The 17,127-nt window shown below is 42.7% G+C and overlaps 1 protein-coding gene across 1 annotated transcript in view; it reads right to left on the reverse strand.

Moving 5' to 3' along the window:
• Positions 1-212: 212 nt before the first annotated feature.
• Positions 213-17,127, reverse strand: part of CMTM7 (CKLF like MARVEL transmembrane domain containing 7) — an 80,702-nt gene continuing 63,787 nt past the window's right edge. Inside the window, exons 2-5 of the mRNA XM_075316642.1 lie at positions 13,416-13,589; positions 8,567-8,665; positions 6,090-6,171; positions 213-1,228 (exon numbers count right to left, since the gene is read on the reverse strand). Of these exons, the coding sequence (XP_075172757.1) occupies positions 1,215-1,228; positions 6,090-6,171; positions 8,567-8,665; positions 13,416-13,589 (369 nt within the window). The 3' untranslated portion in view covers positions 213-1,214. The remainder of the gene's footprint in view (positions 1,229-6,089; positions 6,172-8,566; positions 8,666-13,415; positions 13,590-17,127) is intronic.

Below are 17,127 nucleotides of genomic sequence, written 5' to 3' on the forward strand. Positions count from 1 at the left end.
TCACCCCTTGAAGGTTGTCTATCCCTGTGCTATAGTGCCTGCAGATGGATAACAGGTCGACAGCACATATGTCATGCGCCCTATAGTACTTGTATTGTTATAGTCTTGGAATATGTCCACATAAAAAGTCCTGGAAAGCCATTAACCTATTTCACAAACAAACAACATTTCTGACTTGATATTTTCCAAATTTTAATATTAAAAACAATCATTTCACATTCAGAAAAAGTTTTTACTTTTTTTTTCTTCAATAATGTAAAGCTTTATAAAATAATATAAAATACTAAAACAACAAAAAAAAACAAACAATGCCATTATGGAAATTATTTACATTGACGAATATCATGCTTAAAATTCTCATACAGAAGAGTTGTACATACTTCATGTGGAGAGGAAACACACGTCATAAGAATGAAGTGACCACTCTGTGCCATCACACACATTGCAGTGTTTATACAGAACATATTCTCCATTCACATCTGTAACATTAACTCTAAACTCCCCCCGTTTTGTAATACTGCTAATAAAACCCACTACAGCATTAAACATAATGGCAGACAATGTATCAGCTTGCTGAACAATATCGGCAGAATATAAATTACACACCAATACGCCAGCAATATTGATTGCTACAAAGGTTTCAGTACACCCTGTAATTAATCTACAAAATCTGGTCCATAAAGATCATTTGAGAGTATTTACTATTTGGATCTGTAATCGGAAATATAGTAATCAAAATCCTAAGCAGCTTCCCAACGTGGCAGCCGTCCCAAAACTACAACCCTCATCATACTAGAACTAGTATTAGGTAAAAATAACCCAAAGATTGGTGATCACTGCTCCATAATAAGTTTATAAATATATATATTTTATATTGTCAATTTTCTTTCATATTAAATTATTGACATCATTGGTTTCCACTCTCCTTTCTGGGGCAGTTTTAATGCCTAAATGGTTGCAAATATCCAACTCATTCTGTTTTACAGAAGTCCATGACATAATTTGTGTTATCCATTCTATTACGGATACAACGCAATACAAGGATGACGGTGTAGTACACATTTCACTGCTACAAATTAGCTGCCATAGCTGTGCATCCATTCCGGAGTTCAATGACTGCACCATTTCAGAGTGCAGATGTGCGTCGACATAAGTACTGGTGTGAAATTTCTCCCTTCTCATTTCAGCTCTGGAATTCTCTGCTGACCATGCAGTCATAATGTAGCTCCTAGAAAAGAAGATGTCAGGCATTACTAATGTGTAAAGAGTTTTAAGACCAAATACCCAATCACCTAACCATGTGACGGCGCCATCCTTTAGGAAAAGTGGAAATGGATGAGGTTAAATCTTGGACTATGGGAAAACGTCTCATTTATCATTGTTGTTGAAAATAAAATGATGTGCGAGCCCAACCTTACTATCTGTAGATTAGATATTAATAATAATAATAATAATAATAATATTATTAATAATAATATACAATGTATCCATTTATATAGCACTATTAATTCCATAGCCTAATACACAGTATATACCTGATCACATAAAACTTCAGGAAAAAAACAAAAACCCAGAATCTATAACTCCCCCACTAGAGCACATAACATATCAGGCCTCTACCCACTTTCTAGGCTATCCTTTTAGAGAACATTTTGAGGAATAAAACCAATTATTACAAAAACTGCTACAGCAAATTATGGAGTTTACATCAGGAATGGTCACAACCACAGCTCTATTTTAAGTGGGAAATATATATATTTAAGCATAGTGCCCCTACATACAAAAATCACTATACATACAGCACTGTACAAACGTGTTAGGCAGATATGAAGAAAAAAAAAAAATTGAAGCAAAGTAAGAATGTTTTCAAACATAGAAGTGTTCAATTAACAAAATGCGGAAAAAAAACAACCTCTAAATTAAATCAGTATGTGGTGTGACAACCCTTTGCATTCAAAACGCCTTCAATTCTTCTAAGTACACTTGAACACAGATTTTGGAGAATCTTAGCAGGGAGGCTACTCCAAATATCTTGGAGAACTAACCACAGATTGTCTGTGAATGTAAACTGGGGACCATATTATTTCCAGGACTCCTTGTTCTATTTGCATAGTACAAGTCAATCACCATGGAAAGATGCAGCACCGCAACACGGCACAAGGTAGTTATACTGCATCAGAAAGGTTTCTACTAGGCATAGAATTTATAGCAGATTACGCTTTCAAGATGTGCTGTACAGGCTCTTTTGAAGAGGCATGGAGAAATGGCCAATGTTGCAAACCGTAGATTTAGTGATCAGCTAAGGTAACTTAGTGCAAGAGATTTAAGACACATAAGGTTACTGCACTTCATAATCAGAAGATGCTCAGCAGTGCCATCAGTTTAGAAGTGGCAGTAACCTGTTTGACCCAGCTACTCCCATCTACTGGATGTCTGGCCAAAAGTGGTCTTTTTGAAAGACAGCAGCTTAAAAGAGAAACCTTCGACATGGAAAGAAGTCAGTCAACTATGCACAAAAACAGGAGTGCAGAAAAATGGAAGTAGGTACTCTGGACTAATGAGTCAAAGTTGTAAATATTTGGGTGACAGTTTTTTCCCCAAAGTAATGGAGAATAGTGTAATAATGAGTGTCTGCAGGCAACAGTGAAGCATAGTAGAGGTTCCTTCCAAATTAGGGATTTGGTCAGGATTTATGGTGTCCTCAATGCTGAGAAATACAAGCAGACCCTTATCCATCAACTACCATCATGGATGCGTCTGATTGTTGTCTACAACATATGGTTACATGTGGCTGGCTTTTACAGATTTGGGAACTATTCTAGGACAGCATTGACGGTATCACTCATATATTGGGACATATGTGTATGATGATTTTTTTGACAATTCCCTGCATATGCGCAAATGTGGCAGGTTCTGGTGGTGGTGAAACAAATTTATCAAACGATTTACGCCTTTTTTTTCAAGTTGTCCTTTGTGGTTAAGTTAGTTTTCAGATTTTTACGTCAATACGGCTTTAGACAGATTCATAAAGAAGGGAATTTTGTTTACTTACCGTAAATTCCTTTTCTTCTAGCTCTAATTGGGAGACCCAGACAATTGGGAGACCCAGACAATTGGGTGTATAGGCTATGCCTCCGGAGGCCGCACAAAGTATTACACTTAAAAGTGTTAAGCCCCTCCCCTTCTGCCTATACACCCCCCCGTGCTCCCACTGGCTCCTCAGTTTTGGTGCAAAAGCAAGAAGGAGGAAAAGATTATAAACTGGTGTAAAGTAGATTCAATCCGAAGGAATATCGGAGAACTGAAACCAAACAACATGAACAACATGTGTACACAAAAAAACAGGGGCGGGTGCTGGGTCTCCCAATTAGAGCTAGAAGAAAAGGAATTTACGGTAAGTAAACAAAATTCCCTTCTTCTTTGTCGCTCTATTGGGAGACCCAGACAATTGGGATGTCCAAAAGCAATCCCTGGGTGGGTAAAATAATACCTCGTAAGAGAGCCGTAAAACGGCCTCTTCCTACAGGTGGGCAACCGCCGCCTGAAGGACTCGTCTACCTAGGCTGGCATCCGCCGAAGCATAGGTATGCACCTGATAGTGTTTCGTGAAAGTGTGCAGGCTCGACCAGGTAGCCGCCTGACACACCTGCTGACCCGTAGCCTGGTGCCTCAAAGCCCAGGACGCGCCCCCGGCTCTGGTAGAATGGGCCTAGAGCCCTGAGGGAACCGGCAGCCCGGTAAGCTTCGAGAATTGGTTCCTTGATCCACCGGGCCAGGGTTGATTTGGAAGCCTGTGACCCTTTACGCTGGCCAGCGACAAGGACAAAGAGTGCATCCGAGCGGCGCAGGGGCGCCGTACGAGAAATGTAGAGCCTGAGTGCTCTCACCAGATCTAACCAGTGCAAATCCTTTTCACATTGGTGAACTGGATGATGACAAAAAGAGGGTAAGGAGATATCCTGATTGAGATGAAAGGGGGGTACCACCCTTGGGAGAAATTCCAGAACCGGACGCAGAACAACCTTGTCCTGGTGAACACCAGGAAAGGGGCTTTGCACGACAACATTGCTAGCTCAGACACTCTCCGAAGTGAAGTGACTGCTACTAGGAAAATCACTTTCTGCGAAAGGCGTGAGAAAGAAATATCCCTTATTGGATCGAATGGTGGTTTCTGAAGAACCATCAGCACCCCGTTCAGATCCCAGGGTTCTAACGGCCGCTTGTAAGGATGAACGATGTGACAACCCCCTGCAGGAACGTGCATACCTGTGGAAGTCTGGCTAGGCGCTACTGGAAAAAACACAGAGAGCGCTGAGACTTGTCCCTTAAGGGAGCCGAGCGACAAACCCTTTTCCAGTCCAGATTGAAGGAAGGACAGAAAAATGGGCAAGGCAAAAGGCCAGGGAGAAAAACCCCGAGCAGAGCACCACGACAGGAAATGTTTCCACGTCCTGTGGTAGATCTTGGCGGACGTTGGTTTCCTAACCTGTCTCATAGTGGCAATGACCTCTTGAGATAATCCTGAAGACGCTAGATCTAGGACTCAATGGCCACAGTGTCAGGTTGAGGGCCGCAGAATTCAAATGGAAAAACGGCCCTTGAGACAGCAAGTCTGGTCGGACTGGTAGTGCCCACGTTTGGCCTACCGTGAGATGCCACAGATCCGGGTACCACGACCTCCTCGGCCAGTCTGGAGTGACGAGGATGGCGCGGCGGCAGTCGGCCCTGATCGTGCGTAACACTCTGGGCAACAGTGCCAGCGGAGGAAACACATAAGGGAGTTGAAACTGCGACCAATTCCGAACTAAGGCGTCTGCCGCCATAGCTCTGTGATCGTGAGAGCGTGCCATGAATGCCATGACCTTGTTGTTGTGCCGGGACGCCATTAGGTCGACGTCCGGCCTCCCTCAGCGGCAACAGATCTCCTGAAACACGCCCGGGTGAAGAGACCATTCCCCTGCGTCCATGCCCTGGCGACTGAGAAAGTCTGCTTCCCAGTTTTCGACGCCCGGGATGTGAACTGCGGAGATGGTGGAGGCCGTGGCTTCCACCCACATCAAAATCCGCCTCCTTCGCACAAAGCAAAAAACAAACTGAGGAGCCCGTGGGAGCACGGGGGGTGTATAGGCAGAAGGGGAGGGGCTTAACACTTTTAAGTGTAATACTTTGTGCGGCCTCCGGAGGCATAGCCTATACACCCAATTGTCTGGGTCTCCCAATTGTCTGGGTCTCCCAATAGAGCGACAAAGAAATGCAATTTTAAAAAAAAAAAAAGCAACAAAACAAACAAACAGGCAACACAAATTTTGCTGCATCTCTACTCATGTTCCTCCCTGGAGTGATTTTATGTACGCCAATTATTTTGGCACTTTTTTTGTGACATTTTATGAGACGTGTGAATTTTCCTGCTAGACCGGTTCAAACCCAGTTAAAGAAAAAAAAAGTTGGACTTGTCGCAAAATTCATGAATTGTGTGCTCTATAAATTTGACTCAAAAAACATCAAAACAAACTACAAGTGGAAAAAAGAAAAGTGACAAAACGCACAAATGATAAATCAGGCCCTGGGTCTCTACCAAAGACGTATATGATATATTAGTAAATTATACGTTAGCACAGTTGTCAGATTTCAAGCTAAAGCTGTGTCAATATAAAATGAATATATGTTTTCCTTTTATTTAACATCTGAACATAAATGAAATTCACTGAAAAGGGCATCAAATCCAAAAAACATCACAGAAAAAGCAGTCATACTAATATTGGTAAGTCACAATACTAATGCACTGCAGGATGCAGCAGGACTTCATGATAAAAGGTTGATGCGGCACAGGTAGAAACTACTGGTAAAACAACCACTCACACACCTAACGTAAATGGGTGGGATGTTGCTGCATAGTATTATAAATGTAAACAAATAAGGCTTGTATACGATGCCAATCACACCGATATGTGTAATGCACCATGCCCTGCTTACAACACATTGGTAACAACCATATTGTTAGATCAAGAGGGTAGCCCAGCACTATATAAGTGCACCTCACAGAGACACACTCCAATATCCCCCACCCATAATATAACATATGAACTTACCACTGGATTGAGTAACAAATGTTACTTTATATGATAGCACCATGCCGACAATACAGAGGAAAGAGGCGATGAATCCAAAGATCTGAAAGAGATAAAAAAAAGTTACCATACAAATATAAAAAAACAGTATATACTTCATACAGTTAAGGGATTGTATGGGACTATATATATATATATATATATTTTTTTTTTAACTAACTTTTCACCTGAGAAGCCAGAAGTAAATAGGGCCAAGGGCAGGGGCGTAACAAGCACAGTCGCAGAGATTGCCAATGCGACCGGGCCCGTGAGTGCAGGGGGCCCGCCGATGCAGCCCCTGACTCAGCAGGATGTGCATCCAAGGGCTCGCTTCCAGCTGAAATAGATCGCAGCACAGAGACCCATCAGGTCCCTGCACTGCAATGTGCTGGCCACCAATTAAGGCCATAAATATTCACTGCTCCCCATGCACACAATCCTGGGCATGGGGAGCAGAAAATATGCCGACAGCCGCCATTGCTGTAAGTGGCCACACATGACACTGACGTCATGTGCTGTATCGCTTACACATTGGTCAGTTGCTGGCATACCAGCGTTGCAGGAGGACGTTGGGGGAGGACAGGGAAGGTGGGTACAATAATTTTTTTTTTACTGTATGAGGCGTGGTGGGGGGCTCCATGCTAGGATGAGAGATGTACAGGATGAGGGGGATATATACCAGGATGGGGGCGCTATATACCAGGATGGGAGTGCTATATATGAGAATGGGTACATACCTTGGACATATACCAGGATGGGGATATGATTGGAACATATATACCAGGACGGGGCCATGATGGGGGACATCTATACCAGGATGATGGGGCCATACATACTAGGATGAGCCATGATAAGGCCATATATACCAGTATAAGGCCATAAAATACCAGTATGGGGCCATATATACCCAGGCTATATCCATGATTGGGGACATACACAAGGATGGGTCCATGATGGGGACATATATCAGGATGGGGCCATATATACCATAATATAGGCATGATGGGGACATATATTATTATATATATATATATATATATATATATATATATATATATATATATATATATATATACATACATACATACACACACACACACACACACACAAGGAAGGGGCCATGATAGTGGACATATATACCAGGATGAGACCATATATACCAGGATATGGCCATGATGTGGACATATACCAGGATGGGGGTTATATTTACCAGGAAGTGGCCTAGGATGGGGGACATTAGTAGACAATGAAGGGAGTTGGGCAACTTGTATGTCTTCATAGGATTTAGAATTCTACAATGGCCCATACATCTGACAAACATATGGGGGGCCCAGGCACAAACTCTGTACAGGGGCCCATCAGACTCTAGCTATGCCACTGGCTAAAAGCGCCATCACTGCTCAGGAGGGCCAAGGGTGCTGTCTCTGCTCAGGAGGGCCAAGAGATTTTGAGTTTTGGTGTACACCTCCACACTGCTCTTTAAAGAGAACTTGTCAGCAGCATGTTACGAAGTAAACAACAGACAGGGTGATATCAGCGCTATCATACTGATTAAAATGATAAGGTAAGTTTCCTTCTATTCATATCTTGGTGCATTGGGATGGCACTGGTGAACGGGTCTTCAGTAGATAAGAGCAGACTCGTGGAAATTCAGATTCTGCAGGTTCAGCCGGACATTAGATAAAGTTCTGTTCTAGACCCAAACCTCATTGGAGGTCACTGACTGGGCAATTTGGCTCTTCACCCACATACAGCCAGCCGTAAACAGAACAATTCAGGGGAAGAGAGGGCGGGTTTGTTTTGTTTGTTCTTTTTCTGCACACACTACATCCGATAACCCTGATTTCACACCCTAGTGCGAACCATTCGAACACTGCAAGCAGCTTGCACTGGGCCAAACACTGAGTGTACCTGAGTGGTTTGCATCATAAAGCACCTAAACTTTTTTTTTTTTGCCAAATCTGTGTTCATTATGAACACCGAACTTTAAAGTTCGGGTTCACTCATCTCTAGTCTTCAGCACTGCTCCGGCCTCTTCACCGCTTCTGGGTTTCTTTTCTTCATCCTTACTTAAATTTTGCGCTGGTGCCGGTCCTAGCCGTGGCCAACACTTGCACAGATTGATCTCGTGGCAATCTTCAGGAAAATGTTGACGGTAGCTGCACATGCGCAAATTGCTCCATGCCAACAGCGCCATTTTATTGAACTCCACCTTGAGATCAATCTGCACAAGCACCGCCCGCGACTAGGACGGCGCCAGCAGGAAATTTAAATCCTTCTGTGACTTGACCTCATGGGCCACAAGAAATTATGTGCATTTGGCACATGGGCCTTGAGTTTGACACCCCTGCTGTATTCAATAGTTTCATATAATTTTTTACAATCTCCCCATCCAGTGTATTTGAACTGGATATTCATTCAATTACTGTGCAAAAATAGGGAATTAATTGTATTCTTACCGAACCCGCTACTAATCCACCAATGCCATAACTTTTCACAGCAGCCACAATGGAGCCAACGAGGAGCAAGAAGGTACAAATGGCATAATGCAGCAATTCCTATAATAAAAGCATACCGAGCAAATGTGAATTAATGGTAATTTATATATTTTCATTACAATATTACAACTCTTTAATGTTCCAATATTGTCGACATTACTAATATACGGTAACCATATTCATGAATGTGAAGTGATAATTATTAGGATTTTAGCAAGAGTTGGGTGAAATTTAGCTGTGAACAATTATTTTTGCTGAGAAATGGCACACAGTAATTGTCTGATAGGTCAGTTTTTGTATTTTTGGCCCATATTCGTTAGCTGTTTCACGGTGTATGGCCATTACACAAACAATCTTTCAGTGAAAAAGCATTCCGTGAAGAATAATTCATCCTTCGCCCTAGGCGTTGCTGAACAAAAAAGTGAGCAGAATGAACTCCTATAATTGGCAATTTGTAGTAAAATGTGTATAGATGTGCCCATGTAATGATTCACCTGACATAAGCTGGATTAACAAGCAACCTACTTTTGTCTAATCTGAATAGGCATTTTAACGAGAATCCACTAACAGACGTTTGCTGCCCAAACGAAGATCAACCTAAAGTAGTGGCAGAAAGTCCAATTTCATTGCTGTGGTCACCTATTGGGATTCTTGCTGTAGTTTACAAAGAAACCAAAACAAAACATTGTCTTATCTGCTGCGGCTCTGCTAGCTTACTGAAGGAGGAGTGACTGCTATGAAGGTCTCGCTATTCATGAACTTTGGTTATCCATATACACCACTGATTGACAGATTTCTGGCTATGCACTGTAGATCCCAAAAACTGTAAAATAGCAAAGTTAGACCGTGCTTGCCTCTCTAAAGAGGACATACAGGGAAGAATATTCTACTATCTAAATCAGAATATCTTATCTCATTGTCTGTAATAAACTTGGAAATAATTTCTACCAATCTTTTTTTCTTGTATGAATTATTAGATACAAGGAATCTAAGAGAAACATTTACTCCTTTCTCCATGCCAGTATGAGGAGACTTAAGGCCTTGTGCGCACTAGGCGGATTTTACCGCGGATTTCCCGAGGATTTGCTGCATGTTTCGCTGCAGAACATGTTCATAACCTTTCTGCAGTGATTCACCAGCAAAACCTATGGGAAAAAAAAATGCTGTGAGCACTAGGCGGATTTTGACAGCTACAGGTTTTGCTGCAGGATTCCCGCAGCAATAACAATTGCATGTCACTTCTTTTCCGCAGATAGATGCGGGATTTCACTCCATTGACTGTAATGTAATCGTGAAATCCCGCAGGGAATAACGCAGGTAGCAAATTCTGTGCATTTCATTGCGTTTTCCTGTGTTATTCCCTGCGGTATTTCGCGTTTTTCGGGACATAATGTTCATCACTGCCCTGCATTTTGCAGGGAAGTGATGTCATTATGACAGGAAAAGGAAGCGGAGCAGAGTAAACACACACCACACACACACAGACATATAGAATACACATAGAAATCAAACGTACGGGTCCGCCGTATTTTTGCCGTCCAGCCGAGGTAAACACACAGCGGTGGCCCGGTATTCTCAGGCTGGGGAGAGCGAGGGCCAGGGTTAATGCCCTCCCCCCTCCCGCAGCCGGGAATATCATCCATTATGCGACAGTCCCGGAGTGTCCCCGGCTCTTCCAGATTGCAGTGATGCGGTGGCAATTAGGGCAATAACGAGTTAATGGCAGCAGATCGCTGCCACTAAGTCACGGCTTAATCATGGCAGCGTCTATGAGACAGCTTACATGATTAACCCGTAAGTAAAGTGAATAAACACACACAGAAAAATCCTTTATTTTAAATAAAATAGCAAAAAAGCCCCTCTTTCACCACTTTACTAACCCCTCCCAATACACAGCTCCGGCGTAATCCACACAGGTCCCACAGCGCTTGCAGACTGCTGCAGCCGCGTCTGACACACAGTACTTAATGCACCCTCGTAACGAGACGAGATGTGAACACATTACCGCTCATGAGAACTGCAGTGTGTCCTCACAGGGACTCTATCTATTGATTGATCTGTCCTCTATCTATTGATTATCTATCCCTCTATCTATCTCTCTATCTCTCTATCTATCCATTATCTATCTCTATTTATCTATCTATCACAGAAGGAACGCATGCGGATTTCTGGTGTGTTTTTTTTTGCGGTTTTTTTCAGCGGGTGTAGAAATCTTTCAGAGCCTGCGGAATTTTCTTAAGAAAATTCCATTTTCTAGTGCGCACAAGGCCTAAATGCATTCCATGCTCCTCTGGGAAATTGAAAGAGGTTGTTCACTACTCTGCAATTCTGGCCACATCGTTGTAAAACAGATAGGGAAGGCTTTTTCTAAATACTTTGTTCAGCCAATTCTGCCTCTGAGCGAGGCTATCGCGGTCCGCTCATCCACATGAAGTGACCCCCCCGGGCTCCGTGACCTCTGAGATTTGGTGATGTCACGTCAACTTCCAGTTGACCCGACATCACCGAGGCTGGCCCCAGTCTTCCTGACTGACTAAGCTGTGGGCGATGTTTCGCCGCTCGTCACACCCCAGCATGGGGATGAGCGGCACTCAGAGGCAAAATTGGTTGAACAAGGTATTTAGAAAAAGCCTTCCCTATCAAATATTGCAGAGTAGTAAACCACCCCTTTAACATGCAAATTGCCTCTTCAGAGAGGAAAGAGGACTTGAACTCTACTGCCACCTATTGGAAGTAGCAATATTAAAAGTCAACATTGACCCTTTAAAACGAGCTTTGCCATATGACTTAGGATATATAAGCCAAATAAGAAACTCAATTTGCAGACCCAATGTTTTGGGGTATTGCCCCTCATCTCATAAAGTGTCAGATCTGGTTTGGTTAAGTGATGCATTGATACAAGGAAAAGAGTGGAGGACAGAAAGACATTTTCCATACAGTATTATTAGGCATAGACCCTGACTTAAGGGATAATTCTTACTGATGAGCGAGCACTACTATGACCAGTTCCCGTAACAAGCATTTGGACTCTCAGACGGGCGTGACTCGTGTACAGAGTATAATGGAAGTCAATGTGCACTTTAGTATGTAGCAGAAGAAATTGACCGCAATTACCGTTGCTGTGTCCGAAGTTCTTTATTTCAAAATTTCAGTGCAGGATAAAATCATTAGCGGGAGGAGACCTGCATGCCGGCTCCTCACAGGGGACGACGGCCGTTTTGCCTGTAATTAGGCTTCCACGGGTCCACCAAATGTGCATTTTAGTTATACTGGGTACACGAGTCGAGTCCATCCGAGCGTCCAAAACTCATCACGAGTACAGAGCACCCGAACATGGTAATGCTCGCTCATCACTAGAAATATATTTCACAAGTAAAGATAAATTGAAATACTACATCCCAAGAATGACAAAAGTATATTAGGAGTGATACCTTTATAGGCTAACCTGAAAAATTACATTAGCAAGCTTGCAGAGCACAAAGGCTCCTTCTTCAGGCAAACTACAAATGAATTACTGAGACCAAATCACAACATTTAAATGAATGTTACAACAGGACATGGGAAAGATGATGCCTCCTAAAGATAAGCCAAGAAAATCAAATTAAGTTTTTTCTTAGAAATGCAGATGAGTTGGAAGTGGTCTGTTCAGATCACTTCTGAGGTTCTTTTGGTGGAGGTGTGAAGTGTGTCCATGTAGTGAGTCATAAAACCAGGTGTTAGGGGTGCTTCACACACAGCGAGCTCACTGCCGAGATCGCTGCTGAGTCACGCTTTTGGTGACGCAGCAGTGACCTCATTAGCGATCTCGCTGTGTGTGACACTGAGCAGCGATCTGGCCCCTGCTGCGAGATTGCTGCTCGTTACACACAGCCCTGGTTCGTTTTCTTCAAAGGTGCTCTCCCACTGTGACACACAGATCGCTGTGTGTGACAGCGAGAGAGCGACAAATGAAGCGAGCAGGGAGCAGGAGCCGGCGTCTGACAGCTGAGGTAAGCTGTAACCAAGATAAACATCGGGTAACCAAAGTGGTTACCCGATATTTACCTTAGTTACCAGCCTCTGCAGCTCTCACGCTGCCTGTGCTGCCGGCTCCGGCTCTCTGCACATGTAGCTGCTGTATACATCGGGTTAATTAACCCGATGTGTACAGCAGCTAGGAGAGCAAGGAGCCAGCGCTAAGCAGTGTGCGCGGCTCTCTGCTCTCTGCACATGTAGCTGCATTACACATCAGGTTAATTAACCCGATGTGTACTGTAGCTAGGAGAGCAAGGAGCCAGCGCTCAGTGTGCGCGGCTCCCTGCTCCCTGCACACACAGCTAAGCGGTGTGCGCTGGTAACTAATGTAAACATCGGGTAACCATACCCGATGTTTACCTTAGTTACCAGTCTCCGCAGCTTCCAGACGGCGGCTCCGTGCAAGCGCAGCGTCGCTTGCACGTCGCTGCTGGCTGGGGGCTGTTCACTGGTCGCTGGTGAGATCTGCCTGTTTGACAGCTCACCAGCGACCATGTAGCGATTCAGCAGCGATCCTGACCAGGTCAGATCGCTGGTCGGATCGCTGCTGCATCGCTAAGTGTGAAGGTACCCTTAAATTGAGTCCTTTTGTTAAAGATCCAAACATCCTTATCAGTTTGAATTCCCAAAAGGTATCACTCCTAATATACTTTTGTCATTCTTGGAACATAGTATTTCAGTTGATTTTTCTGGCTAACACGGTACCACAATATTACCCTGTATTGCACATTACAAGTAAAGATAAAAAGTGTTTAGCTTTTTTAATAACATTCAAATGTGTTAAAAATATACCTACCGCTAGAGGCCAGGATACACATGTCAGCATTCTGTATACCCGGAATAAGTTCACCACATAAAAGATAATTATTAGTATCATGAAGCAAATTGTGACAACTTCAAAATAGCGGAAGGCACTATAGTCTGTCCAGCCGGTACACCTCACACAAAGAAAGGCGATAAGCAAACATAGCTGGAAGAGAAGACAACAAAGTAAGAATTAAAAACAAATATAGCTGGTAATATAAAAAAAAAATAATATACAATTCTACTCCTAAAATACATAAACCTGAGACAAATCATTTATTGTGTTTTAGATCACTTTTAATTATGCATTATACAGTATCAAAATCACTATGAAATGTTTAATATAGGAGGCAGTTCTTTGTTATTCACTTCTGAATGTATCTCCTATGCAGACCAATGTATTTCCATGGTAATATACTAAAAATAAAGCCAGTGTAAGCCTATCCTGCAATCATACTCCCATCTATCCCATACACTACAGTTCAAAGGTTTAGGGTCACTTAAATATTTCCTTATTTTTGAAAGAAAAGCACATTTTTTTTAATGAAGCGAACATTAAATTAAACAGAAATACACTCTATGCATTGTTAATGTGGTAAATGATTATTCTAACTGCAAACGTCTGGTTTTAATGCAATCTCTACATAGGTGTATAGAGGCCTATTTCCAATAACCACCACTTCAACTCCAGTGTTCTAATGGTACATTGTGTTTGCTAACTGTGTTAGAAGGCTAAAAGATGTTTAGAAATCCCTTGAAAACCTTTGTACAAGTATGTTAGCACAGCTGAAAAGTTTTGCTGATTAGAGAAGCTATAAAACTGACCTTCCTTTGAGCTAGTTGAGAATGTGGAGCATTACAATTGTTGGTTCCATTAAACTCTCAAAATGGCCAGAAAAAGAGAACTTTCATGTGAAACCCGACAGTCTATTCTTGTTCTTAGAAATTAAGGATATTCCATGAGAGAAATTGCCAAGAAACTGAAGATTTCCTACAACGGTGTTTACTACTCCCTTCAGAGAAGAGCACAAACTGGTTCTAACCAGAGTAGAAGGAGAAGTGGGAGACCCCGCTGCACAACTGAGCAACAAGACAAGTACATTAGAGTCTCTAGGTGATTTTCAGTTTTTTTGCACTTTCATTTATTTGCTCCCCTTTTTCCCAAAAGCCATAGCAGTGTGAATTTTTTTATATTTTGCTTCTGTCACCATTTTCTGAGAGCTGTAACGGTGTAAATTTTTGGGTAGTTGTCGTTCTAATTAATACCATTTTGAGGTAGATACAAATGTTTTGTTTACCTTTCATTGCATTTAGCTAAGCTGTTGCGGCAGCTGAAAAGACGCAACTGTTTTATTATCTTATTACTCCATTTACTAATCAAGTTAATTTGTATTATTTAGGGAGATACACTTGTTACGTTACCTGCAAAAATTGCTGTAAATTCTAAGAGAGCCCATCTATCGTACTGAAATTGAGAGTACATACTTTGGCTCGTGAGAAACTCATGTTTTAAAGCAGGTGTTGAAAATGTCCACCATTCACATCCAATCACACCTTCATGCACCATTCCATATTGTTGAATGTATTCTGCAGGTCATCTGGAGTCACAGCCTGAATTTCTCGTTGTATGAACGCTCCCAGTGCCTGTAATGTTTGTGGCTTGTTACTGTACACAAGACCTTTCAAATGGCCCCAAAGAAAAAAAATCTGGAGGTGTTAAAGGGAAGATGTCGTCATAAAAAAAAAAAAAATTCAATGACTGAAAAAAATATAAAGTTTTAATGTTTTGTTATTATTTGTTTTTAATTGAACAAAATATATAACTTTTTTAAAAAGTTTGATATTTTCCACTCTTAAACACTCTTAGGGGGAGCAGCTGCTGAAATCCTACTGTACAACTAGCTCACATTATAACTGTAGTAAAAGTGGGCAGAATCTGCTCTCCTGTGTGTGATGTCACACTTCCCCCTCCCCTTCTGGGTGTTTCCAAAAGGATATGGGAAGATGAAGTTTAGGGACACAGTGCGAAGCCATTTTGTTGGTGACCGCAAAGTGATCTAATGTCTAAAGTATCACTGAGGACCGCTAGCATAGTGCTCCACTGTATACTGTGCCCCAATGAATACAGTGCACCATATTCCAGTGCCCCACTGTATACCATGCTCCATGAACTTTGCCCCCATATTCCTGTGCCTTCATATACTGTGCTCTGAGCGCTGAGAGGAGGAACTGCTGAGACACCAGGCTGACATAAGAAGCTGCCGGCCGGGATCGGAGGTCCAAGGTGACATGCAGCGAGGAGGGGTGATTGCAGCCTCAGCTCAGCACTGCACTACACATGTCATGCCGCGATCACCACTCCCAGCCGCATGCACTCACCTCAGACCTCCGCCCTGGCAGCCTCACCTGTCAGCCTGGTGTCGGTTCCTGCCGTCAACGATCACAGCATAGAGCAGTGAGGAGCTGCTAGGAGCGGAAGCCCGAGGTGAAAACACGCAAGCGAGGGCAGCACACCAGGAACAGTTGCCCGACGCCGGTACTTACCTCATCCCGAATGGGTGACAGGGGGAAAGTGCAGCACACAGCATACACTGTGGGCTCCACCAAGATAGTGGCGATCCCCTCCCTCTGCTGTGATATGGACAGCCCAGGAGACGTGTCCAGCTCACAGTAGCTCTCAGTGTTAAGTATTAGGGTTGGACGCTGACTATCAGACCCAATGCACAGAGAGCTGCCGTATTTGAGGTGAGTAACTGTCGTTACTCCAAGATGAAAGCCCCCAGTGTTTCAGTAAAAATAGAATTAAAATCAAAAACAAACAATGAATTTAATTTTGTATTAAAAATAATTGATTCTATTATTAATACAAAAATTAAAAAGCGACATCTTCCCTTTAAATCAGGTGATCTTGGTGGTCACATTTCCTAGGGGATTACTCTGTCATCACAGAAGGCTTCAATCTCTATCATGCTAACAACCGACATGTGACCCGTTGCACGATCCCGTTGGAACTAGCTCATTCTAACTTTCTCATCATCCAGCTGATTGACGACAGATTGGAAGATTTCCATGTACACGGCTGTTGTCACTGTTGTTTCAAAAAATATGGGGCCAATTATGCGCAGCCTGGAAATGGCACAACAAAAAAACAACTTTTTCTGGATGAAGCAGGATCTGTGAGGGTTGTCAGTTACCCAAATATGGGTGTTTTGTCAATGAACATAGCCACATAGTTGAACGCAGGCTTCATCAGTATACCATGTATAGTCCAATAGGTTTTCTCTTTCAGCAATGAAGAACCACTGACAATAATACATTCTTTTCTCTTGATTGGACCTTTTCAATTCCTGAACAACAGTGGCTCTATATGGGCAAACACGACCTTTTCTTGGTTGCTCATTGACATGTGGAATATGACAGGTCGATCTCCTGGGAAGCCTGTGCAACGATTTACATGGAGATGCCAGAAGTCACCATTTCACATCTTGACCTGTTTCCGTAGACATTTTCGGATGTCCTCTATCATGCCTATCCAGTAATGTTCCTGTGCGGTCCAAGTTATTCACCAAAGACAGAATACACGGTTTGGACAGCTGATTTTGACCACCAAACTTCTTTAGAAACTCAATTTAACAACTCTTTAAAGACTCAGTTTTCCAATAAGGTTTAACAATGAAAAATACTCTCTTCCAAACAAAAGGCAT

This window comes from Anomaloglossus baeobatrachus, chromosome 6 (assembly GCF_048569485.1).
Source record: "Anomaloglossus baeobatrachus isolate aAnoBae1 chromosome 6, aAnoBae1.hap1, whole genome shotgun sequence".
Classification (NCBI taxonomy): domain Eukaryota; kingdom Metazoa; phylum Chordata; class Amphibia; order Anura; family Aromobatidae; genus Anomaloglossus; species Anomaloglossus baeobatrachus.